Consider the following 26,362-nt stretch of genomic DNA (forward strand, 5'->3'; position numbering starts at 1 on the left):
CTGTGTGCTGTACGGTGGGCTGGGGAAGAGGAGGTTAGAGGCTGTGCACTATACTGTGGGCTGGGGAAGAGGAGGTTAGAGGCTGTGCACTATACTGTGGGCTGGGGAAGAGGAGGTTAGAGGCTGTGCACTATACTGTGGGCTGGGGAAGAGGAGGTTAGAGGCTGTGTACTGTACGGTGGGGGATAGGAGGTTAGAGGCTGTGCACTATACTGTGGGCTGGGGAAGAGGAGGTTAGAGGCTGTGCACTATACTGTGGGCTGGGGAAGAGGAGGTTAGAGGCTGTGTACTGTACGGTGGGGGATAGGAGGTTAGAGGCTGTGTACTGTACGGTGGGGGATAGGAGGTTAGAGGCTGTGTACTGTACGGTGGGGGATAGGAGGTTAGAGGCTGTGTACTGTACGGTGGGGGATAGGAGGTTAGAGGCTGTGCACTATACTGTGGGCTTGGGAAGAAGAATCTAGGAATCTACAGCTGCAACCAGCATCAGGTCTTTAGTGTCGTTAGACTTCTCGTTAAAACATAATTATGAATAAGTTGTATACATGTGACTTCGCAGCTCCTGATCAGTATATGTATGTTATTAAACAGACACACAGTCCAACGTTTACACAACCGTATTAAACCCAATCCTGTCACTGATTGAGGGAACCAATTTATGTCGCCTAGCAACGAGAGGTGTCAAGCAGCCAAGGGAAGTCAATATATTAGGCTCCAGAGTAAGGCTGGTATAATTATGGACAATAACCGTGAACTCATTTTGTTGTTGTCATAATCGTCTTAATACACTCATTTTAGGAGGAGGCTGGATTCAACTTCAAATAGATATTGTTTACCCAATAGCAATTCTTCCATTTTGACTTCAAATGGGTAAAGTTGTTTATCATTTTACGAGCAGAACGACACAGTCGTGAGGAGAAGGTTCATTTTCAAAAGTTCCAAGGTCGGCAAAACCATTAGTTTTTTAGACGTAAAGCTGCATTAAACACACCATTAAAACAAACTACAACTAGAACTACAATTACCATCTCCCTTTGCATGACAATGAATCGTTACCTAAAATTCCATAATCGTCACAGCCCTCCCTAGAGGACCGTTGGATAGAAAGACAGAAATGGCTAAATCCATCTGTTCACCCCCTCCCCCTTAATATCCTCCACATAGCAACAGAATACTCCTGCAGCCAGTGGTTTCCATAGCAACAAGTGAGAGAGGGACCAGAAGGGGAGAAAGAGGAGGTAGACAGAGGGAGGAAGAGTGCCTAATCCCTACATACATAGAAGTGTAAAACAGGGAGGAAAGGGCCTGTGAGCACCCCCCCACACTCTGTGACAGATTGCTCAGCAATTACACAATGTGATCTGTAACCAATAGGCCTACCTCCCCACACTGCTCTGTCCCCGCTCTTTCAGCCATGATGTTATCTGGCATTAATCAGTCTACATATCCATGTCTTTGTTCTGTATAATGATCATCCACTCATGCCTGTTCAACTCCCTTTCTACATCAATTTCCTGTGTGTCTGTACAGTATACGTCTGTGTGTCTACAGTACACGTCTGTGTCTGTGTGTCTGCAGTACACGTCTGTGTCTGTGTGTGTGTACAGTACACGTCTGTGTCTGTGTACAGTACACGTCTGTGTGTGTGTACAGTACACGTCTGTGTCTGTGTGTGTGTACAGTACACGTCTGTGTCTGTGTGTGTGTACAGTACACGTCTGTGTCTGTGTGTGTGTACAGTACACGTCTGTGTCTGTGTGTGTGTACAGTACACGTCTGTGTCTGTGTGTGTGTACAGTACACGTCTGTGTCTGTGTGTGTACAGTACACGTCTGTGTCTGTGTGTGTACAGTACACGTCTGTGTCTGTGTGTGTACAGTACACGTCTGTGTCTGTGTGTGTACAGTACACGTCTGTGTCTGTGTGTGTACAGTACACGTCTGTGTCTGTACAGTACACGTCTGTGTCTGTGTGTGTACAGTACACGTCTGTGTCTGTGTGTGTACAGTACACGTCTGTGTGTGTGTGTGTGTGTACAGTACACGTCTGTGTGTGTGTGTGTCTGTGCCTGTGCGCGTTACCTCCAGCTGCTCGTCCTCCAGCAGGCGTATGACCAGTGCTCTGACGTCGTTGACGGCTCCCTGGTTGCTCAGGAAGGTGAACAGGTTGTAGAAGACCATGATCTGTAGGTACGTCAGCACCGTGTAGCGAGCATGCCACGAACTGCTGCCCGCTATCTGGAAGAGAACATAGAATGTTAATTACAAAACAACAACTATGGGTGTAAAGGTTCACCAAACCCCTGGTTTGGTACGCATCTGACGTTTTGGGGTCACGGTTCAGTGTCGGTACAGCAGGTTAAATTTTTTGGGGTAAAACATGCAAAACTAAGAAAGGAATAGATGAGGCATAGAATGTAGGACCCTATAACGTTTTCAATTTACCCCCTAATTCAGTTACTCCACGTTTCAGATTTTCAGTCTCAAAATCAAACTTGTTTAATAGAAAAACAACACAATTGGAGGTTCTAAGCCCACAACAATGTTTCAACCCCATCAGGAGACAATTGGAGGTTCTAAGCCCACAACAATGTTTCAACCCCATCAGGAGACAATTGGAGGTTCTAAGCCCACAACAATGTTTCAACCCCATCAGGAGACAATTGGAGGTTCTAAGCCCACAACAATGTTTCAACCCCATCAGGAGACAATTGGAGGTTCTAAGCCCACAACAATGTTTCAACCCCATCAGGAGACAATTGGAGGTTCTAAGCCCACAACAATGTTTCAACCCCATCAGGAGACAATTGGAGGTTCTAAGCCCACAACAATGTTTCAACCCCATCAGGAGACAATTGGAGGTTCTAAGCCCACAACAATGTTTCAACCCCATCAGGAGACAATTGGAGGTTCTAAGCCCACAACAATGTTTCAACCCCATCAGGAGACAATTGGAGGTTCTAAGCCCACAACAATGTTTCAACCCCATCAGGAGACAATTGGAGGTTCTAAGCCCACAACAATGTTTCAACCCCATCAGGAGACAATTGGAGGTTCTAAGCCCACAACAATGTTTCAACCCCATCAGGAGACAATTGGAGGTTCTAAGCCCACAACAATGTTTCAACCCCATCAGGAGACAATTGGAGGTTCTAAGCCCACAACAATGTTTCAACCCCATCAGGAGACAATTGGAGGTTCTAAGCCCACAACAATGTTTCAACCCCATCAGGAGACAATTGGAGGTTCTAAGCCCACAACAATGTTTCAACCCCATCAGGAGACAATTGGAGGTTCTAAGCCCACAACAATGTTTCAACCCCATCAGGAGACAATTGGAGGTTCTAAGCCCACAACAATGTTTCAACCCCATCAGGAGACAATTGGAGGTTCTAAGCCCACAACAATGTTTCAACCCCATCAGGAGACAATTGGAGGTTCTAAGCCCACAACAATGTTTCAACCCCATCAGGAGACAATTGGAGGTTCTAAGCCCACAACAATGTTTCAACCCCATCAGGAGACAATTGGAGGTTCTAAGCCCACAACAATGTTTCAACCCCATCAGGAGACAATTGGAGGTTCTAAGCCCACAACAATGTTTCAACCCCATCAGGAGACAATTGGAGGTTCTAAGCCCACAACAATGTTTCAACCCCATCAGGAGACAATTGGAGGTTCTAAGCCCACAACAATGTTTCAACCCCATCAGGAGACAATTGGAGGTTCTAAGCCCACAACAATGTTTCAACCCCATCAGGAGACAATTGGAGGTTCTAAGCCCACAACAATGTTTCAACCCCATCAGGAGACAATTGGAGGTTCTAAGCCCACAACAATGTTTCAACCCCATCAGGAGACAATTGGAGGTTCTAAGCCCACAACAATGTTTCAACCCCATCAGGAGACAATTGGAGGTTCTAAGCCCACAACAATGTTTCAACCCCATCAGGAGACAATTGGAGGTTCTAAGCCCACAACAATGTTTCAACCCCATCAGGAGACAATGTTGTGTTCTGGTGAAAATAAATATTCATTTTTGGGTTTAGATACCCTTGAACTTAACTGAAAACTCTTACTGACAGTTGTGGCTGCCTCGCGTGATGTATTGTCTCTACCTTCTTGCCCTTTGTGCTGTTGTCTGTGCCCAATAATGTTTGTACCATGTTTTGTGCTGCTACCACGTTGTTGTCATGTGTTTCTACCATGCTGTGTTGTCATGTGTTGCTGCCTTGCTATGTTGTTGTCTCAGGATTCTCTTCAGGTAGTTTTGTGTTGTCTCTCGTCGGGATGTGTGTTTTGTCCTATATTTATATTCATATTTAATCGCAGCCCCCGTCCCCGCAGGAGGCATTTTGCCTTTTGGTAGGCTGTCATTGTAAATAAGAATTTGTTCGGACTTGCCTAGTTAAATAAAGCAATGTAGTTGCACACCAGCAAGAGCCTTGCTTGGTTAGCGTAGTTTCTGTAGCACACGTGATTGCAGAGTTTTCTGAACAAATCACCACTGAAGTGATGTAAATAATCCTGGTATCATTCTGCCAGGTCAGCATCGACTACTTTGTAGCTTTTTGGGAGAGCCTTTCCATCTACCAGAAGACCGTAGTCATTAGCATAATCGCACACAGACGGGGGATTTCACACGCTGTTGCCGCTTCAGAAAGTTGAAGGAAAATTTGAATCACTTAAGCATGTCTTTTTATCTTGGACAAATGAATGAAATGGTCTAATAAATACATTTAGTTGTTATCCTACAAACTTCAATACATTTTTGCTTATATTAGAAAGCCAAAATGTTCCCAAACTGGAGAGATAAACAATCCTCCAAATCTGATTCATCGACCACACCACTCGCCATCGGACAGAACTTGTTCCCGGCTGCACCACACAAAAGAAGTTTGAAATGCACCAAGTAAGATTTGGAATTTGATTACAATGTGTGCATAGGGTCTAGTTGTTTGAATGGAATAGCCTACGCTGTTTTTTACTCCTCAGATTTAAGCAGGAGGCATACAACGCAGCGTAGGTACAGCCTATAGGCCTACTGGTTTAATTAGTGCCGTCAGGTAGCATTCAGACCCCTTGTCTTTTCTCACATTTTGTTACAGCCTTATTCTAAAATTGATTAAATTAAAAAAGATCATCAATCTACACACAACACCCCATAATGACAAAGTGAAAACAGGTTCAAACATTATTTCAAATGTATTAAAAATAAACTTTACCTTCTTTACATAAATATTTAGACCCTTTGCTATGAGACTCGAAATTGAGCTCAGGTGCATCCTGTTTCATTGATCATCCTTGAGATGTTTCTACAACTTGTTTGGAGTGCATCAGTAGTAAATTCAATTGATTGGACATGATTTGGAAAGGCACACACCTGTCTATATAAGGTCCAACAGTTGACAGTGAATGTCAGAGCAAAAACCAAGCCATGAGGTCAAAGGAAACGTCCATAGAGCTCCGACAAAATTGTCAAGGCCCCAAAGAAATCTAAAAACCTGTTGTTTTTGCTTTGTCATTATGGGGTATTGTAGATTGCTGAGGATTTTTTATTTATTTAATAAATTTTAGAATAAGGCTGTAATGTAACAAAATGTGGAAAAAGTGTGTGTGTGTCAGAAATGAAAGGCGCATGGCCCAGTGACTCACCTCCCACACTGCGTGCACGTTTGTGTGTGGTGACCTACCACCTGCATAGCATGCGTGTCCCTACCTCTTGCAGGGCCAGTAGGACCAGTGGTATCTGCTCTGTGTAGAGCAGTCCCTGGGACATCAGAGACAGACAGGTCTTAGCGTCCCGCTTCAGCTCATCATAACTGTCATCATTTTCTACCGGAGCGATCTACAACAGGAAGAGTGAAGAGGGATTAGGGATAGGCCTCCCCCTTTGAGTCTGGTTCCTCTCCAGGTGTCTTCCTTCCTTGACCCACCCACCTTGAACAGCAGTGGCAGCAACTGGAGCTGCTCTGGAACAGCCGTGGAGAAGGAGCGTCCAGCACTGGCCATCAGCCACTTGAGTACTGGAAACAAATAGAAAACCTTTATTACATTGTATGCTCTGACAAAGGTCATTGTAACCGAAAGGTTGACACATTAAAATTACAAATGTGCATTGATCTTGTATGTACGGAGACTGTTTTCTTTTGCTTTACAACTGGGATTATCATCATCAATATGCTCTCGCTCTCCCTATCCTCTGGTCTCTTACCAGTCTTCAGTAGTTTGATGGTGTGTGTTAAGGTTAGGGGTCGTACCTGTCTTCAGTAGTTTGATGGCCTGTGCTAGGGTTAGGGGTCGTACCTGTCTTCAGTAGTTTGATGGCCTGTGTTAAGGTTAGGGGTCGTACCTGTCTTCAGTAGTTTGATGGCCTGTGCTAGGGTTAGGGGTCGTACCTGTCTTCAGTAGTTTGATGGCCTGTGCTAGGGTTAGGGGTCGTACCTGTCTTCAGTAGTTTGATGGCCTGTGTTAAGGTTAGGGGTCGTACCGGTCTTCAGTAGTTTGATGGCCTGTGTTAAGGTTAGGGGTCGTAACTGTTCTCAGTAGTTTGACGGCCTGTGCTAGGGTTAGGGGTCGTACCTGTCTTCAGTAGTTTGATGGCCTGTGTCCTCTCGTCCTGCTCCCCCACATCGTTCTCCTCTACCACGTGGTTCTGGATCTCCTCGTCCCCCTCCGTCAGGGGTTTGAGGCGCAGCAGTACCCGCTCTGTGAACTCCTTGATGCGAGGCGAGGCTGTGGGCTGAGTGTACGGCAGGTTGACGTCTATCATGAAGATGTAGGTGAGGACACTGGAGAAGAGAGGGGGGAGGACAGCGAGCGAGAGGGGGGAGGACAGCGAGCGAGAGGGGGGAGGACAGCGAGCGAGAGGGGGGAGGACAGAGAGCGAGAGGGGGGAGGACAGAGAGCGAGAGGGGGGAGGACAGAGAGCGAGAGGGGGGAGGACAGAGAGCGAGAGGGGGGAGGACAGAGAGCGAGAGGGAGGACAGAGAGCGAGAGGGAGGACAGAGAGGGAGGGAGGAGAACAATAAGAGAGCATGATGGTGGGTGTGTGAAGTCCCTTACCATCATCTTTTGGGCGGTTTCCATTACACCCCCAGTGTGTTGCCAGTGATTATGACTACGTGGGCTCTAGTGTTGTTTTTTGGGAACTGTGTTTCCATATAGACAGGGCTGTAACTGAGGACTTGTGAAGAGCCGAATAAACAACCTCTGCATCATCAAGACAGTTCGTTGTGACTAGTTGTTAACCATGGAAGGTATTCATCCATGTTCACAGTCAACCATTGTTAAGTAAATGAAAAGTACCAGAGGCCAGGGCCTTAGCTCCCAGTGAGAACCTGGGGCCAGGCCGTGGAGGTGGAAACAAGTCAGCCTTTTGGGTAAAACACTGGGGGGTAAGTGTTAGTGGAAATACGCCATTTGAAAAGTATATCGATAGTATACTTTTAAAATACTGCATCAGTGTTCGGTCAATGGATGTAAGAGAGGTCCTACCTGCCGATGCGCTCGCGGACGTTCTTGTAGACCTGTGTGAGTTTGGGCTCTAGGTACTGCAGCAGTCTGTGGAGCAGCTCAGGGACTCTCCACTCCTGCTGAGCCAGGCCCCCCTGCAGCACATACAGACGACTGGAGAGAGGAGAGTTATACACACTAACACAAAAAGAAAGTGTTTCCCCTACCTACCATTGTACATGTGGGGGGCTACACTGCCTAGCTCTTTTGCTGCCACCCCCCACCTAAAATAGTTTGTTTTTTATTGGTTTCAATTGACAAGAGCCTGATTGTTGCTTTGGGGGCCTTTGTGTGTGCATGGAACATCATCTAGGAGAAAGACTGTACAGAGAGCTGCCTGTCTATCTGACAGTTCATAATCTAGGAGAAAGACTGTACAGAGAGCTGCCTGTCTATCTGACAGTTCATAATCTAGGAGAAAGACTGTACAGAGAGCTGCCTGTCTATCTGACAGTTCATAATCTAGGAGAAAGACTGTACAGAGAGCTGCCTGTCTATCTGACAGTTCATAATCTAGGAGAAAGACTGTACAGAGAGCTGCCTGTCTATCTGACAGTTCATAATCTAGGAGAAAGACTGTACAGAGAGCTGCCTGTCTATCTGACAGTTCATAATCTAGGAGAAAGACTGTACAGAGAGCTGCCTGTCTATCTGACAGTTCAAGCGTTGGTAAAGTTTCTCCTCACCAGGCGTCTACGAAGGATCCCCCCTCCCCGTTGACTGGAGATTCCATCAGCATCTCAAACAGCCAGTGGAGCTTCCTGGGGTCTCTGCTCTCCTGTGCCACACAAAACCACAAAGGTCAAAGATGTGGATGCAGGGAAACAGAATCATGTCAGATGGGACAGTCTTTCCCCATTCCTGCATTCACTCCTCGTCTCCTTAAATGCATTGGAAGAGAAGATCCAAGGTCCTTCCCGTTCTGGCCTTCTCCTCTAATGCGTTTTGGGAAAGAAGCAAGGAGAGAGGATGCATTTGGGAATGGAGGAACTACTGATTGAGAAAGAAGCTGAAAGAAATGGACTGCTGAATGAGATGAGGGCTTGAGGCTTACACAGGCAGTGGCGATGCAGGTGCCCCAGTCAGCGTAGGTCTCTACAGTGATGTTGTTCAGTGCTGTACGAAGCAGAGGACACAGCAGCTCCCACAGACTCTCAACCTGGCAGGGGAACACAGGTCCAGAGTCAAAGGTCAAGAACTTAAAAAATATTTAACTTTTATTTATCCAAGTAAGTCAGACATACACACACGTTCTTATTTGCCTGGCAAGTGGAGAAATGTAAAGTACTGCTTGAGTCTGGTGTGTGCACGCGCATTTGACCATGGTCTATGCATCTCTCTCCTACCTGGCCATAGCTCCAGTGTGTGTTCGTTCCTACCTGGCCATAGCTCCAGTGTGTGTTCGTTCCTACCTTGCCGTAGCTCCAGAGTGTGTGTGTGTGTGTGTTCGTTCCTACCTTACCGTAGCTCCAGAGTGTGTGTGTGTGTGTTCGTTCCTACCTTGCCGTAGCTCCAGTGTGTGTTCGTTCCTACCTTGCCGTAGCTCGTGTGTGTTCGTTCCTACCTTACCATAGCTCCAGTGTGTGTTCGTTCCTACCTTGCCAAAGCTCTAGTGTGTGTGTTCGTTCCTACCTTGCCGTAGCAGTAAGTCGTCCTGTCGTGTCGTGTCCCTGTATATTTTGTTTATTTTTTTCGTTTTTTACATAGCTATCCCTTTAAAAACATTTTGCTAAACCTAAGCTTCCAAATACTCTCCTGCTACCCGCCTCACCCAATGTAGCTATTTTTCCTAAAGTATTTATATTTACTTCGGAACCCCTCAACTGAAGCTAGCCAGCTAACCACCAGCTATGCTAGCGGTCTTCAGCTAACCGGTCATCAGCTAACCTGTAGTTCGGAAAGCTCTCGCCAGTTCGAACAACGCGACTCTAACCAGAGCATAACGGACCTATTTATTTTTCATCCCCGGATTCATCCCCGGATTCCCACAGCAAACTGAACATTTTTCAGCTGGATTTTTCAGCTGGATCTTCACTAGCTATCTAGCTAAACCGCAACCCCGGATGATTACCCCTGGCTAGCGTTTCCACCCACTTAGCTTGAAGCTAGCCCGGCCTGCGCTACCACCGTAGCATACTCCTGAGCTACAATACCCGGGCCCACGACCGGTCTATCGATGTCACCGCATGAAGAGGAATAAACAGACTCACCCCATCGCGACGTCCCCCAAAGGCTAACTCTCTAGCCCTCGCTATCTCCCTGCTTGCTAATTCGGCCTGCTAACTGCTAGCTTGTCCAGCTCCGGTCCGCTAACTGCTACCTTGTCTAGCCCGGGCTTACAAACTGTTAGCTTGTTAGCACAGGCCTGCTAACCGCCTGAATCGCCGCGTCCCAAACGCTCACCGGACCCATATTTACTTTCTATCTCTTTTGACTTTTAATTTGTTTATACCTTCCGGAAACCTGCCTCACCCAATGTGATACGGAATCGCTATTATTTATTTATTTATTTTTAGAACACACTCAAGAACCTCCAGAAGCTAACCAGCTAACTAGCTACAAGCTATTTAGTCATTGTTAGTTTTTTTTTAACCTGGATAACACTCGCCAGTCCAGCTTCCCTGCCCCATCCACCGCTGCCCCCTGGACACTGATCTCTTGGCTACATAGCTGATGCACGCTGGACTGTCCATTAATCACGGTACTCCATTCTGCTTGTTTGTTTTATCTGTTGGCCCCGTTGCCTAGTCTATGCCATTTTACCTGCTGTTGTTGTGCTAGCTGATTAGCTGTTGTCTCACCTACTGTTTTAGCTAGCTTTCCCAATTCAACACCTGTGATTACTGTATGCCTCGCTGTATGTCTCTCTCAAATGTCAATATGCCTTGTATACTGTTGTTCAGGTTAGTTATCATTGTTTTAGTTCACAATGGAGCCCCTAGTTCCACTCTTCATACCCCTGATAACTCCTTTGTCCCACCTCCCACACATGCGGTGACCTCACCCATTACTACCAGCATGTCCAGAGATACAACCTCTCTCATCATCACCCAGTGCCTGGGCTTACCTCCGCTGTACCCGCACCCCACCATACCCCTGTCTGCGCATTATGCCCTGAATATATTCTACCATGCCCAGAAACCTGCTCCTCTTATTCTCTGTCCCCAACGCTCTAGGCGACCAGTTTTGATAGCCTTTAGCCGCACCCTCATACTACTCCTTCTCTGTTCCGCGGGTGATGTGGAGGTAAACCCAGGCCCTGCATGTCCCCAGGCACCCTCATTTGTTGACTTCTGTGATCGAAAAAGCCTTGGTTTCATGCATGTCAACATCAGAAGCCTCCTCCCTAAGTTTGTCTTACTCACTGCTTTAGCACACTCTGCTAACCCTGATGTCCTTGCTGTGTCTGAATCCTGGATCAGGAAGGCCACCAAAAATTCAGAGATTTCCATACCCAACTATAACATCTTCCGTCAAGATAGAACTGCCAAAGGGGGAGGAGTTGCAGTTTACTGCAGAGATAGCCTGCAAAGTAATGTCATACTTTCCAGGTCCATACCCAAACAGTTCGAACTACTAATTTTGAAAATTACTCTCTCCAGAAATAAGTCTCTCACGGTTGCCGCCTGCTACCGACCCCCCTCAGCTCCCAGCTGTGCCCTGGACACCATTTGTGAATTGATCGCCCCCCATCTAGCTTCAGAGTTTGTTCTGTTAGGTGACCTAAACTGGGATATGCTTAACACCCCGCCAGTCCTACAATCTAAGCTAGATGCCCTCAATCTCACACAAATCATCAAGGAACCCACCAGGTACAACCCTAACTCTGTAAACAAGGGCACCCTCATAGACGTCATCCTGACCAACTGGCCCTCCAAATACACCTCCGCTGTCTTCAACCAGGATCTCAGCGATCACTGCCTCATTGCCTGTATCCGCTACGGAGCCGCAGTCAAACGACCACCCCTCATCACTGTCAAACGCTCCCTAAAACACTTCTGTGAGCAGGCCTTTCTAATCGACCTGGCCCGGGTATCCTGGAAGGACATTGACCTCATCCCGTCAGTTGAGGATGCCTGGTCATTCTTTAAAAGTAACTTCCTCACCATTTTAGATAAGCATGCTCCGTTCAAAAAATGCAGAACTAAGAACAGATACAGCCCTTGGTTCACCCCAGACCTGACTGCCCTCGACCAGCACAAAAACATCCTGTGGCGGACTGCAATAGCATCGAATAGTCCCCGTGATATGCAACTGTTCAGGGAAGTCCGGAACCAATACACGCAGTCAGTCAGGAATGCTAAGGCCAGCTTCTTCAGGCAGAAGTTTGCATCCTGTAGCTCCAACTCCAAAAAGTTCTGGGACACTGTGAAGTCCATGGAGAACAAGAGCACCTCCTCCCAGCTGCCCACTGCACTGAGGCTAGGTAACACGGTCACCACTGATAAATCCATGATTATCGAAAACTTCAATAAGCATTTCTCAACGACTGGCCATGCCTTCCGCCTGGCTACTTCAACCTCGGCCAACAGCTCCGCCCCCCCCGCAGCTCCTCGCCCAAGCCTCTCCAGGTTCTCCTTTACCCAAATCCAGATAGCAGATGTTCTGAAAGAGCTGCAAAACCTGGACCCGTACAAATCAGCTGGGCTTGACAATCTGGACCCTCTATTTCTGAAACTATCTGCCACCATTGTCGCAACCCCTATTACCAGCCTGTTCAACCTCTCTTTCATCTCGTCTGAGATCCCCAAGGATTGGAAAGCTGCCGCAGTCATCCCCCTCTTCAAAGGGGGAGACACCCTGGACCCAAACTGTTACAGACCTATATCCATCCTGCCCTGCCTATCTAAGGTCTTCGAAAGCCAAGTCAACAAACAGGTCACTGACCATCTCGAATCCCACCGTACCTTCTCCGCTGTGCAATCTGGTTTCCGAGCCGGTCATGGGTGCACCTCAGCCACACTCAAGGTACTAAACGATATCATAACCGCCATCGATAAAAGACAGTACTGTGCAGCCGTCTTCATCGACCTTGCCAAGGCATTCGACTCTGTCAATCACCATATTCTTATCGGCAGACTCAGTAGCCTCGGTTTTTCGGATGACTGCCTTGCCTGGTTCACCAATTACTTTGCAGACAGAGTTCAGTGTGTCAAATCGGAGGGCATGCTGTCCGGTCCCCTGGCAGTCTCTATGGGGGTGCCACAGGGTTCAATTCTCGGGCCGACTCTTTTCTCTGTGTATATCAATGATGTTGCTCTTGCTGCGGGCGATTCCCTGATCCACCTCTACGCAGACGACACCATTCTATATACTTTCGGCCCGTCTTTGGACACTGTGCTATCTAACCTCCAAACAAGCTTCAATGCCATACAACACTCCTTCCGTGGCCTCCAACTGCTCTTAAACGCTAGTAAAACCAAATGCATGCTTTTCAACCGGTCGCTGCCTGCATCCGCATGCCCGACTAGCATCACCACCCTGGATGGTTCCGACCTAGAATATGTGGACGTCTATAAGTACCTAGGTGTCTGGCTAGACTGCAAACTCTCCTTCCAGACTCATATCAAACATCTCCAATCGAAAATCAAATCAAGAGTCGGCTTTCTATTCCGCAACAAAGCCTCCTTCACTCATGCCGCCAAGCTTACCCTAGTAAAACTGACTATCCTACCGATCCTCGACTTCGGCGATGTCATCTACAAAATGGCTTCCAACACTCTACTCAGCAAACTGGATGCAGTCTATCACAGTGCCATCCGTTTTGTCACTAAAGCACCTTTTACCACCCACCACTGCGACTTGTATGCTCTAGTCGGCTGGCCCTCGCTACATATTCGTCGCCAGACCCACTGGCTCCAGGTCATCTACAAGTCCATGCTAGGTAAAGCTCCGCCTTATCTCAGCTCACTGGTCACGATGGCAACACCCATCCGTAGCACGCGCTCCAGCAGGTGTATCTCACTGATCATCCCTAAAGCCAACACCTCATTTGGCCGCCTTTCGTTCCAGTACTCTGCTGCCTGTGACTGGAACGAATTGCAAAAATCGCTGAAGTTGGAGACTTTTATCTCCCTCACCAACTTCAAACATCAGCTATCTGAGCAGCTAACCGATCGCTGCAGCTGTACATAGTCTATTGGTAAATAGCCCACCCTTTTCACCTACCTCATCCCCATACTGTTTTTATTTATTTACTTTTCTGCTCTTCTGCACACCAATATCTCTACCTGTACATGACCATCTGATCATTTATCACTCCAGTGTTAATCTGCAAAATTGTAATTATTTGCCTACCTCCTCATGCCTTTTGCACACATTGTATATAGACCCCCCCTTTGTTTTCTACTGTGTTATTGACTTGTTAATTGTTTACTCCATGTGTAACTCTTTGTTGTATGCTCACACTGCTATGCTTTATCTTGGCAAGGTCGCAGTTGCAAATGAGAACTTGTTCTCAACTAGCCTACCTGGTTAAATAAAGGTGAAATAAAAATAAAAAATAAAAATAAAAGCTCCAGTGTGTGTTCATTCCTACCTTGCCAAAGCTCTAGTGTGTGTGTTCATTCCTACCTTGCCAAAGCTCTAGTGTGTGTGTTCGTTCCTACCTTGCCAAAGCTCTAGTGTGTGTGTTCATTCCTACCTTGCCAAAGCTCTAGTGTGTGTGTTCGTTCCTACCTTGCCAAAGCTCTAGTGTGTGTGTTCATTCCTACCTTGCCAAAGCTCTAGTGTGTGTGTTCGTTCCTACCTTGCCGTAGCTCTAGTGTGTGTGTTCATTCCTACCTTGCCAAAGCTCTAGTGTGTGTGTTCATTCCTAACTTGCCAAAGCTCTAGTGTGTGTGTTCATTCCTACCTTGCCAAAGCTCTAGTGTGTGTGTTCATTCCTACCTTGCCAAAGCTCTAGTGTGTGTGTTCATTCCTACCTTGCCGTAGCTCCAGTGTGTGTTCATTCCTACCTTGCCAAAGCTCCAGTGTGTGTTCATTCCTAACTTGCCAAAGCTCTAGTGTGTGTGTTCATTCCTACCTTGCCAAAGCTCTAGTGTGTGTGTTCATTCCTACCTTGCCAAAGCTCTAGTGTGTGTGTTCATTCCTACCTTGCCAAAGCTCTAGTGTGTGTGTTCATTCCTACCTTGCCAAAGCTCTAGTGTGTGTGTTCATTCCTACCTTGCCAAAGCTCTAGTGTGTGTGTTCATTCCTACCTTGCCAAAGCTCTAGTGTGTGTGTTCATTCCTACCTTGCCAAAGCTCCAGTGTGTGTTCATTCCTAACTTGCCAAAGCTCTAGTGTGTGTGTTCATTCCTACCTTGCCAAAGCTCTAGTGTGTGTGTTCATTCCTACCTTGCCAAAGCTCTAGTGTGTGTGTTCATTCCTACCTTGCCAAAGCTCCAGTGTGTGTTCATTCCTAACTTGCCAAAGCTCTAGTGTGTGTGTTCATTCCTACCTTGCCAAAGCTCTAGTGTGTGTGTTCATTCCTACCTTGCCAAAGCTCTAGTGTGTGTGTTCATTCCTACCTTGCCAAAGCTCTAGTGTGTGTGTTCATTCCTACCTTGCCAAAGCTCTAGTGTGTGTGTTCATTCCTACCTTGCCAAAGCTCTAGTGTGTGTGTTCATTCCTACCTTGCCAAAGCTCTAGTGTGTGTGTTCGTTCCTACCATGCCAAAGCTCTAGTGTGTGTGTTCATTCCTACCATGCCGTAGCTCCAGTGTGTGTTCATTCCTACCTTGCCAAAGCTCTAGTGTGTGTGTTCATTCCTACCATGCCAAAGCTCTAGTGTGTGTGTTCATTCCTACCTTGCCAAAGCTCTAGTGTGTGTGTTCATTCCTACCATGCCAAAGCTCTAGTGTGTGTGTTCGTTCCTACCTTGCCAAAGCTCTAGTGTGTGTGTTCATTCCTACCATGCCGTAGCTCCAGTGTGTGTTCATTCCTACCTTGCCAAAGCTCTAGTGTGTGTGTTCATTCCTACCATGCCAAAGCTCTAGTGTGTGTGTTCGTTCCTAACTTGCCAAAGCTCTAGTGTGTGTGTTCGTTCCTACCATGCCAAAGCTCTAGTGTGTGTGTTCATTCCTACCATGCCGTAGCTCCAGTGTGTGTTCGTTCCTACCTTGCCGTAGCTCTAGTGTGTGTGTTCATTCCTACCTTGCCAAAGCTCTAGTGTGTGTGTTCATTCCTAACTTGCCAAAGCTCTAGTGTGTGTGTTCATTCCTACCTTGCCAAAGCTCTAGTGTGTGTGTTCATTCCTACCTTGCCAAAGCTCTAGTGTGTGTGTTCATTCCTACCTTGCCGTAGCTCCAGTGTGTGTTCATTCCTACCTTGCCAAAGCTCCAGTGTGTGTTCATTCCTAACTTGCCAAAGCTCTAGTGTGTGTGTTCATTCCTACCTTGCCAAAGCTCTAGTGTGTGTGTTCATTCCTACCTTGCCAAAGCTCTAGTGTGTGTGTTCATTCCTACCTTGCCAAAGCTCTAGTGTGTGTGTTCATTCCTACCTTGCCAAAGCTCTAGTGTGTGTGTTCATTCCTACCTTGCCAAAGCTCTAGTGTGTGTGTTCATTCCTACCTTGCCAAAGCTCTAGTGTGTGTGTTCATTCCTACCTTGCCAAAGCTCCAGTGTGTGTTCATTCCTAACTTGCCAAAGCTCTAGTGTGTGTGTTCATTCCTACCTTGCCAAAGCTCTAGTGTGTGTGTTCATTCCTACCTTGCCAAAGCTCTAGTGTGTGTGTTCATTCCTACCTTGCCAAAGCTCCAGTGTGTGTTCATTCCTAACTTGCCAAAGCTCTAGTGTGTGTGTTCATTCCTACCTTGCCAAAGCTCTAGTGTGTGTGTTCATTCCTACCTTGCCAAAGCTCTAGTGTGTGTGTTCATTCCTACCTTGCCAAAGCTCTAGTGTGTGTGTTCATTCCTACCTTGCCAAAGCTCTAGTGTGTGTGTTCATTCCTACCTTGCCAAAGCTCTAGTGTGTGTGTTCATTCCTACCTTGCCAAAGCTCTAGTGTGTGTGTTCGTTCCTACCATGCCAAAGCTCTAGTGTGTGTGTTCATTCCTACCATGCCGTAGCTCCAGTGTGTGTTCATTCCTACCTTGCCAAAGCTCTAGTGTGTGTGTTCATTCCTACCATGCCAAAGCTCTAGTGTGTGTGTTCATTCCTACCTTGCCAAAGCTCTAGTGTGTGTGTTCATTCCTACCATGCCAAAGCTCTAGTGTGTGTGTTCGTTCCTACCTTGCCAAAGCTCTAGTGTGTGTGTTCATTCCTACCATGCCGTAGCTCCAGTGTGTGTTCATTCCTACCTTGCCAAAGCTCTAGTGTGTGTGTTCATTCCTACCATGCCAAAGCTCTAGTGTGTGTGTTCGTTCCTAACTTGCCAAAGCTCTAGTGTGTGTGTTCGTTCCTACCATGCCAAAGCTCTAGTGTGTGTGTTCATTCCTACCATGCCAAAGCTCTAGTGTGTGTGTTCATTCCTACCATGCCGTAGCTCCAGTGTGTGTTCATTCCTACCTTGCCATAGCTCCAGTGTGTGTTCATTCCTACCTTGCCAAAGCTCTAGTGTGTGTGTTCATTCCTACCATGCCAAAGCTCTAGTGTGTGTGTTCGTTCCTAACTTGCCAAAGCTCTAGTGTGTGTGTTCGTTCCTAACTTGCCGTAGCTCCAGTGTGTGTTCATTCCTACCTTGCCAAAGCTCTAGTGTGTGTGTTCGTTCCTAACTTGCCGTAGCTCCAGTGTGTGTTCATTCCTACCTTGCCGTAGCTCCAGTGTGTGTGTTCGTTCCTAACTTGCCGTAGCTCCAGTGTGTGTGTGTTCGTTCCTACCTTGCCCTGGCTCCAGTGTGTGTGTGTTCGTTCCTACCTTGCCGTAGCGCCAGTGCTTGCTGCCTCTGATCAGTCCAGAAGTGATCTCTGCTACACAGCGCTGTTTGCTCTCGTGTGTGTCAGCCACCAGACGCTCCATGTGTGGTTTCAGCACGGGCAGGAAGGCATCGTTGAAGTTACGGAACAGACCCTGAAAGATAGAGGAGTGTCAATAAGACAGAGCTAAGGAAGCCCAAAAAATTGGCTTACAAAACCCCCCTCCTGGGTTTATCCTTCCCTCGTTCCTCGCAGCCTCGTTCCTTGCAGTCTCCTTTTCAAAATGTCAGACGGAAGCGAATAGACTATGAAGAGAGAACTCACGTCCTCCGATGTTTTGAACAAGAGGCGGGATTGAGAACAAGGTATTAATGAAGGTTCAGGAAATACCTCAGATTGGGAGGGTCTGATCTCAGGGTCTGATCTCTCTCTCCCTCACCTTGAAAAGGCAGAACCTGCGGGGGCTGAACTTGTCCTTGCCCTTCCGGTCCTCCAGAGAGAGGAATTCAATCAGCTGGTTGATGAACACTGGGTCTGAAAAGTGGTCGTAGATGATCTGCTCTCGCTGGAAGGAGAGAAGAAGAAACTGTTATTACAGTGGACTGGAGATATCACATTTTACAGCAGAGGATGTTATATAGCGTTTTCAAAGAGTGAGAGACTGCATTCTGATTATCTACCCTTCAGCCAGAAGTGTGCACTTGTTCACTCCTGCTCATACATTTAAAAGCATTGTATCGAAAGCGTGCATGGCTGGAGGGAGTTTCCACCATATTCCCTACACTAATACAGTCATTTCACATCAATCAGGGAGGAGTGTCCAAGTGTACACTTCGGGACAAGGGTAGCGAATTAGACTGTGGTCATTGTGTGTGTGTGCCGTGTCATCTCCTCACCTCTGTCATCTCCTCTCTGGTCAGTCCCTGTTTGGGCTGCTCCTCAGAGGGAGAGTACATCATGAGTTTCTGTGGCCAGCTGTAGTATCCCCAGTGGGTCTTCTCTACGAATGTACAGCCCTCCCAGTCCTGCTGGGTACGAGGCAGACTGCTACTGTTATACTGGAGCCACTGGTTATCAGGCCTGTCTCCTGCTATCATACCAGCCGGCTCCTTTAGACCACCTGGTAGAGGGAGAGAGGCAGTGAGAGGACCAGACTGCTACTGTTATACTGGAGCCACTGGTTATCAGGCCTGTCTCCTGCTATCATATCATCAGGAGAGGAGAGAGAAGTTGAGATACATGCTGTATAGCTGTTATAATCACACCTGGGGTCAAATAGTATTTGTTTACTTTCAAATACAGTACCAGTCAAAAGTTTGGACACACCTACTCATTCTACTTTATTTTTACCATTTTTCACATTGTCGAATAATAGTGAAGACATCAAAACTATGAAACACATATGGAATCATGTAGTAACCAAGAAAGTGTTAAATCAAAATATATTTGAGATTCTTCAAGGTAGCCACTCTTGGCATTCTCTTAACCAGCTTCACCTGGAATGCTTTTCCAGCAGTCTTGGAGTTCCCACATATACTGAGGACTTGTTGGCTGCTTTTCTTTCACTCTGCTGTCCAACTCATCCCAAACCATCTCAATTGGGTTGAGTTCGGGGATTGTGGAGGCCAGGTCATCTAATGCAGCACTCCGTCACTCTCCTTCTTGGTCAAATAGCCCTTACACAAGCCTGGAGGTATGTTGGGTCACTGTCCTGTTGAAAAACAAATGATAGTCCCACTAAGCGCAAACCAGATGGTCGTGTCGCTGCAGAATGCTGTGGTAGCCATGCTGGTTAAGCGTGCCTTAAATTCGAAATACAGTGCCTTGCGAAAGTATTCGGCCCCCTTGAACTTTGCGACCTTTTGCCACATTTCAGGCTTCAAACATATTTTTTTGTGAAGAATCAACAACAAGTGGGACACAATCATGAAGTGTAACGACATTTATTGGATATTTCAAACTTTTTTAACAAATCAAAAACTGAAAAATTGGGCGTGCAAAATTATTCAGCCCCCTTAAGTTAATACTTTGTAGCGCCACCTTTTGCTGCGATTACAGCTGTAAGTCGCTTGGGGTATGTCTCTATCAGTTTTGCTCATCGAGAGACTGACATTTTTTCCCATTCCTCCTTGCAAAACAGCTCGAGCTCAGTGAGGTTGGATGGAGAGCATTTGTGAACAGCAGTTTTCAGTTCTTTCCACAGATTCTCAATTGGATTCAGGTCTGGACTTTGACTTGGCCATTCTAACACCTGGATATGTTTATTTTTGAACCATTCAATTGTAGATTTTGCTTTATGTTTTGGATCATTGTCTTGTTGGAAGACAAATCTCCATCCCAGTCTCAGGTCTTTTGCAGACTCCATCAGGTTTTCTTCCAGAATGGTCCTGTATTTGGCTCCATCCATCTTCCCATCAATTTTAACCATCTTCCCTGTCCCTGCTGAAGAAAAGCAGGCCCAAACCATGATGCTGCCACCACCATGTTTGACAGTGGGGATGGTGTGTTCAGGGTGATGAGCTGTGTTGCTTTTACACCAAACATAACGTTTTGCATTGTTGCCAAAAAGTTCAATTTTGGTTTCATCTGACCAGAGCACCTTCTTCCACATGTTTGGTGTGTCTCCCAGGTGGCTTGTGGCAAACTTTAAACAACACTTTTTATGGATATCTTTAAGAAATGGCTTTCTTCTTGCCACTCTTCCATAAAGGCCAGATTTGTGCAATATACGACTGATTGTTGTCCTATGGACAGAGTCTCCCACCTCAGCTGTAGATCTCTGCAGTTCATCCAGAGTGATCATGGGCCTCTTGGCTGCATCTCTGATCAGTCTTCTCCTTGTATGAGCTGAAAGGTTAGAGGGATGGCCAGGTCTTGGTAGATTTGCAGTGGTCTGATACTCCTTCCATTTCAATATTACCGCTTGCACAGTGCTCCTTGGGATGTTTAAAGCTTGGGAAATATTTTTGTATCCAAATCCGGCTTTAAACTTCTTCACAACAGTATCTCGGACCTGCCTGGTGTGTTGCTTGTTCTTCATGATGCTCTCTGCGCTTTTAACGGACCTCTGAGACTATCACAGTGCAGGTGCATTTATACGGAGACTTGATTACACGCAGGTGGATTGTATTTATCATCATTAGTCATTTAGGTTAACATTGGATCATTCAGAGATCCTCACTGAACTTCTGGAGAGAGTTTGCTGCACTGAAAGTAAAGGGGCTGAATAATTTTGCACGCCCAATTTTTCAGTTTTTGATTTGTTAAAAAAGTTTGAAATATCCAATAAATGTTGTTCCACTTCATGATTGTGTCCCACTTGTTGATTCTTCACAAAAAAAATACAGTTTTATATCTATGTTTGAAGCCTGAAATGTGGCAAAAGGTCGCAAAGTTCAAGGGGGCCGAATACTTTCGCAAGGCACTGTAAATCAGAGCTTATCACCAGCAAAGCACCCCCGCCTCCATGCTTCACAGTGGGAACCACACATAGGCAGCTCATCTCACAGTGGGAACCACACATAGGCAGCTCATCTCACAGTGGGAACCACACATAGGCAGCTCATCTCACAGTGGGAACCACACATAGGCAGCTCATCTAAAGGACAGATTTCCACCGGTTTAATGTCCATTGCTCATGTTTCTTGGCCCAAGCAAGTCTCTTCTTATTGGTGTCCTTTAGTAGTTGTTTCTTTGCAACAAACTGACCATGAAGGCCTGATTCACACAGTCTCCTCTGAACAGTTGATGTTGAGATGTGTCTGTTACTTGCTTCTGTGAAGCATTTATTTGGGCTGCAATTTCTGAGGCTGGTAATTAATGAACTTATCCTCTACAGCAGAGGTAACTCTGGGTCTTCTTTTCCTGTGGGGGTCCTCATTAGAGACAGTTTCATCATAGCACTTGATGGTTTTTACGACTGCACTTGAAGAAAAGATATTGACATTTTCCGGATTGACTGACCTCATGAAGCTGGTTGAGAGAATGCCAAGAGTGTGCGAAGCTGTCATCAAGGCAAAGTGTGACTCCTTTGAAGAATTTCAAATATAAAATATTTTGATTTGTTTAACACCTTTTTTGGTTACTACATGATTCCATGTGTTATTTAATAGTTTTGATGTCTTCACTATTATTCTACAATGTAAAAATAAATAAACTTTTGACTGGTACTGTAGGTGCTTCTACATCTGCATCGCTTGCTGTTTGGGGGTTTAGGCTGGGTTTCTGTATCAGCACTGTGACATCTGCTGATGTAAAAAGGACTTTATAAATACATTTGATTGAAACACTTTTAGAGCCTACCTGAAGTGCCAGATGGAAAGGGTTTGCAATTTTGGGACTATTCCTTTGGTTCCATTGCACCAGAGCAAGCCCAATCAAGTACAGCTTGAAACGAATACTATTTGAACACAGGTAAGGGGACTAGTGAGCGAGGAGACAGGAAGTGCAACTCGAGAGTGGGTACTTACAGAGCTCGTTGGGGCTGACTGGTACTTTTTTATGCGGCCTCTTGAGTTGCTTCATGATCCCTGCCACTGCTGATATCGCCAACTAGAGGGGGAAATAAACACAAGAAATATGTTTCTATATCTTAAAATGAAACACTATAACGACGATTATGCATACGTGGCTGATGTGTGAAGATAAATGTGAATTTATGTGTGAAACTTTACTGTAACGTTGTTGACTGCTGCCATCTTGAAGAGTTCTCATGCAAAATAGATTCTCTCAATGTAGTGAACGAAACTGAATGCATGACTGGGTCTGTCCGTTAGTGATTCTGTGTTTAGTGCGCGTGTGTGTATGGATAGTGGTAGTTGTGTGGGAGCGCCCACCTTGCGGACCAGGAGGGAGTCGTGGTTGAGGCTCTTGACAAAGAACAGGACAGCAGGGGAGGGGAGAGGGTGGTCATCCCTCAGCAACAGAGACATGAATCCAATGGCATTGTGCTCAAACTTCCAGGGCCTGCAACATGCAGAGCAGTGGGTGAAAAACGTTTTGACAGAGTAAAGGGAAGCACTACCTGGGTCATATTCATTAGTAATAAATCTTTGTACAACATGATGTAAATGGTTTCCGTTTCACAACGTTTTGCTACAGAGTGCACTGATGAATAGGAAGTTGAAAATGTTGGAGTTAGAAACGTAAGGAACTAAGCTGACATGATTCCCTTGTTCTATACAACAGACTATCATATCTGTTAAACACAATACATTTCTATGCTCGTTTCAGTCATTGAGACAAGGTGAACCTACATGTTTCTGTCGTTGAGGCAGTCCAGAAGTTCACCAACCAGACTCTCATATTTCCTGAGGGAGACAGACCAGTAATATCTTATAAAGTGGCTTATACTGGGGACATTATACTGTAGACATAACTGAGAAATGAGTTTAACAACAGGAACGGCAGACCTTTGCTAGACTGCAATAAGACACCAATAGGGCTGTAATTTGAAGATTTTGTGTACAGTTCATCAACAGTATTGAGTGTTTATTCATTAGCAGTGAAAGCTGTTCCTCTGGTGTTCCTCTGGTACTTACTGAACTGAGTCGAGGTTCTTCTCCTCCTGCTTCCTGAGGCCCTCTGCTTCTTCCTGGTCTGAGGGGACAGGGTCCTGAGGCAGGGGAACACCGGAGGTCTGGAGCTGCACCGCCACCGCACGACATTCTGACGGGATCTACAGCAAAGAGTTCGTTTAAACATAAATTATTATATATGTTATACAGGATATGATATATAGCTAGTGAAGGTAAAGACAGGTCATCTCAGGCCAAGCAGACTAATATATAGATGACCTGTAGATTCCCAACTTCAGAGACATGTCTGAATCCTATTCAGTCACAAAGCTTTACTCTCAAAGGCTTATGTCACACTGTACTTCTATACGCCTAACAGGAAATAGTATATACATTTTGTCATTCATTGAAGTTGAGTTGAGAGTAAACCCAGCGGGCAAAGTTGGAAGGAATGATATCCTTACTTTCAGTTTACAAATCAGATCAAGTTGAAATTACATCAGAACAAACCATTCACAACCAGATGGTAGCAATGACAATTTCCACCAGTGGAAAAGCAGGAAGGGTATCTTACAGCAAAGTGGATGCCGATGGTCTCGTATTGGCGGTGGACCTTGTCAGCGAGGTCGTCGAACAGGCGGACGATGGAGGGCTTCTCCAGGGACATAGCTGAGCTGAGTCCTGAGCGGACGATGGCAGGCCAGGTCAGGGTGATGCAGTCCCAGTCGTGCAGGTTGGCCAGGCACACCCCACTGTGGTTCCCCAAAAGACAGTACAAGGCACCCTGAAGAGAGGAGAGACAGGGGGGTAAGGAAGGATGAGGAAAATAATGAAGGATGGCGAATATGAGGACTCGAAGTTATATTCCATTTCTCTATTTACATCATCCAGTCAGTCAGTCAGTCAGTCAGTCATTTAGTCAGTCAATCAATCGACTGATCAATAATCAATCTGCAATAACCAGCCTAGACCATGTTTATATGTGTGTGTGGATGAGGTAGGGGAGTGTTTATGTGTGTGGTCAAGATAAGAGAGACACAGGACAGAAACAGGCCAGTCGTACTTTGAATTGCTGCTGTGTGACGTCGGAGCGGTCTGGCTCCAGGAACTCCAGCACACGGGGGATCAGGTCCCTGCAGCAGAAGTTATAGGTCCCCAGAGCTGTGAACAGCACACTCTGAGCCCGGCTACGCACCTGGAGGAACACACGAGGTACATACCCTCAAATGTTTCTTGATTCCTTGCATCCTATCTCCTTGCCGCCTCCTCAAAAAACATCAGAGGAGATTAATGTGTTGAGGTGGTGAGGAGAGAGGAATCAAGGAAAAGAAGCCAAGATTGATAAAATATCTCTCTCACCACAGTAATGTTTTGTTTACCTGCTGGAGCTACTAAAACAAACATCTGTGGTAGTAAACTGAGCTAACCTGACTGTAGGTGCTGGTAGAGAGCCGCAGCAGATCCCGCATCAGTTCCTGGTGGATACTCTTGTACTCACACCCCTCCACTGTTAGCTTACGCAGCTGGACAACACAAAGCACAGAGGCTATGTTACAACCTGGGGTAAACACACAGATTCTTCCATGACAGCAGCAGACACTTGAGGATGGACAGAACAGAGAGAGGGCAGAGAGAGAGAAACCCTACCTCGTGCTGTAGCATGACTCTGTCGATTAGCAGGGCTCGGATGTGCTGCTTCCTGCCGTGAAGCTGTAGGTGTATTAGAAGACAAATGAGTAAGTGATTACGGGTCAGCAACAGAATCAACAACAAAAAATATCAAACTCAACTCTTACAAAAGATATGTCAGATAAGTATGTGGGTGCTGTAAATGACCAGCATTCATTCACTCAAGAGAAATAAAACTTCATTCAGGAGTTCCACCACAATCTCAGCCATGGCTCCAGTATGGCGTTCTAGCTATATCGCTCACCCTGTTCTCCATGGACTTCTTGACCAGGTTGAAGCTCTTCCAGCGAGAGTCAAACTCTTGTTTGTGGGAGCCTTTGAAGTGCAGCAGGTCACTGATGATCTTGATGATGGAGAACAGAGACTTGGTGTCGTCCTCTGAGTGCTCCAGAATGTGATCTGAGAAAATAAAACGGAACAAACCATTACATGGATATGTTTTAGACATGGTTTATTCAATCTTAATATGTGAAGAGCGTCATAAGGTGGTGAACACAAAGCAATTAAAAAAAACATTACACTTATAGGAAGGGAAATGATCTGGATAGGTTTACACTTTGTGTTAGTTAGATCTGGACATGTGCAGAAAAGCCAAGTACAGCAGAAGACAAGTTCCCGTTGGACATCTGTGTACATTGGACAATAAAGTAATCTTGCCAAAACAATGATAATACCGCAGTCGATGACAGGACAAGTATCTGGAAGGTAGAGGTGTTAAGTGCCACATGGTATAACAACAGTTGTTTGGCTGGCTGTAGTTTGATGTTGGGTGTGCGGTTGTGTTGTGGTTACAAAAACAGGAGGGGACAAGGGTTTGTTCTTGGGTGTGGTGTTGTTACAGAGGCAGAGAGGATGTGAATGTAATGTTAGGTGGGGTTGTGGTTACACCGACAGAAGGGAAGCGGACACTACTCACGTAGCAGCTGCCTCATCACTCTGCAGATAGCATCTCTGTAGTTCTCTCTGGACACATCTGCAGGGAGGGAGAGCGAGTTGAGGCATCCCAGTCACAATATGACTGCCCACACAAAGAAATCAGAGCACAGGTAACTAGAAGGGTAGTTAGTAATACTCCCTACCATCGGCCATCCCTGTGAAGAGGTTAGTCTCCCCCAGATTCACCATGCTAGTCACCCTGATGGAGAAAGAGGTTTCAAAGTTAAAACACACAGTTGGTTAAACACTGACAACAAATTACTTTATAAATACATTTTATTGATTAACTTGTTTGCAAATTAAATGTGTCCTACTCACAGTTCAGGGATGGGCTCTCCTTGCAGCAGGGGCAACAGGCTACCTGCTCCCAGAAGGCAGTGCTGTACAATGGACAAACTCTGTAGGACGTCATCCCTGAAAAACAGAATTAACACAGTTACATGCAGGGTCCAAATAACACTGACTACACATTATAGAGCAGAACAGGGTTGTGTTCAGCGGGGCGAAAACGTTTTGAAATGGAGGTAGCAGCTAAACTCTTCAAGACAATAGCACACTTGTCCATTGCAAAACGTTTTTGCTACTGTGTGCATTACTGAAGTAGTGGTGTAGTAGACACCCAGGCTTGTTTAAAAAATGGTGTTCCTGCTTCTGGTTCAGAAGAGCATAAAAAGGTTAGCTTATTATTGGATGTTCAGTATCCTAATCTTGCACCTCCACCTGTCTACTCCAGACTTAACCAGTCGCTGGCACACTGTTTAATGGGTCTTCAACCTGGTAAAGGCCTGGCAAAACGTGTTTCTCTAATTGGGAAAGTTTATGTAGTCCTTCTGTGTTTGTCTGTTTCCTTCTGTTTGATAACAGATGAATAGGAC

The 26,362-nt window shown here is 46.1% G+C and overlaps 1 protein-coding gene across 2 annotated transcripts in view; it reads right to left on the minus strand.

Annotated features, from left to right (window-relative positions):
* Positions 1-26,362, minus strand: part of LOC109870031 (proteasome activator complex subunit 4B-like) — a 77,988-nt gene that overhangs the window by 6,157 nt on the left and 45,469 nt on the right. For both annotated transcript variants that reach the window (XM_031804755.1, XM_031804754.1), the window contains 22 exons: positions 25,806-25,901; positions 25,631-25,686; positions 25,468-25,524; positions 24,796-24,950; positions 24,510-24,572; positions 24,290-24,385; positions 23,926-24,057; positions 23,437-23,646; positions 22,887-23,023; positions 22,602-22,655; positions 22,182-22,311; positions 21,816-21,897; positions 18,243-18,466; positions 17,786-17,911; positions 17,348-17,500; positions 8,569-8,673; positions 8,201-8,292; positions 7,497-7,628; positions 6,582-6,790; positions 5,940-6,025; positions 5,719-5,847; positions 2,082-2,237 (listed from right to left, as the gene is read on the minus strand). In XM_031804755.1, coding sequence (XP_031660615.1) covers positions 2,082-2,237; positions 5,719-5,847; positions 5,940-6,025; positions 6,582-6,790; positions 7,497-7,628; positions 8,201-8,292; positions 8,569-8,673; positions 17,348-17,500; positions 17,786-17,911; positions 18,243-18,466; positions 21,816-21,897; positions 22,182-22,311; positions 22,602-22,655; positions 22,887-23,023; positions 23,437-23,646; positions 23,926-24,057; positions 24,290-24,385; positions 24,510-24,572; positions 24,796-24,950; positions 25,468-25,524; positions 25,631-25,686; positions 25,806-25,901 — 2,680 coding nt within the window. The remainder of the gene's footprint in view (positions 1-2,081; positions 2,238-5,718; positions 5,848-5,939; positions 6,026-6,581; positions 6,791-7,496; positions 7,629-8,200; positions 8,293-8,568; positions 8,674-17,347; positions 17,501-17,785; positions 17,912-18,242; positions 18,467-21,815; positions 21,898-22,181; positions 22,312-22,601; positions 22,656-22,886; positions 23,024-23,436; positions 23,647-23,925; positions 24,058-24,289; positions 24,386-24,509; positions 24,573-24,795; positions 24,951-25,467; positions 25,525-25,630; positions 25,687-25,805; positions 25,902-26,362) is intronic.

The sequence above is a fragment of the Oncorhynchus kisutch genome, linkage group LG25 (assembly GCF_002021735.2).
Source record: "Oncorhynchus kisutch isolate 150728-3 linkage group LG25, Okis_V2, whole genome shotgun sequence".
Classification (NCBI taxonomy): Eukaryota; Metazoa; Chordata; class Actinopteri; order Salmoniformes; family Salmonidae; genus Oncorhynchus; species Oncorhynchus kisutch.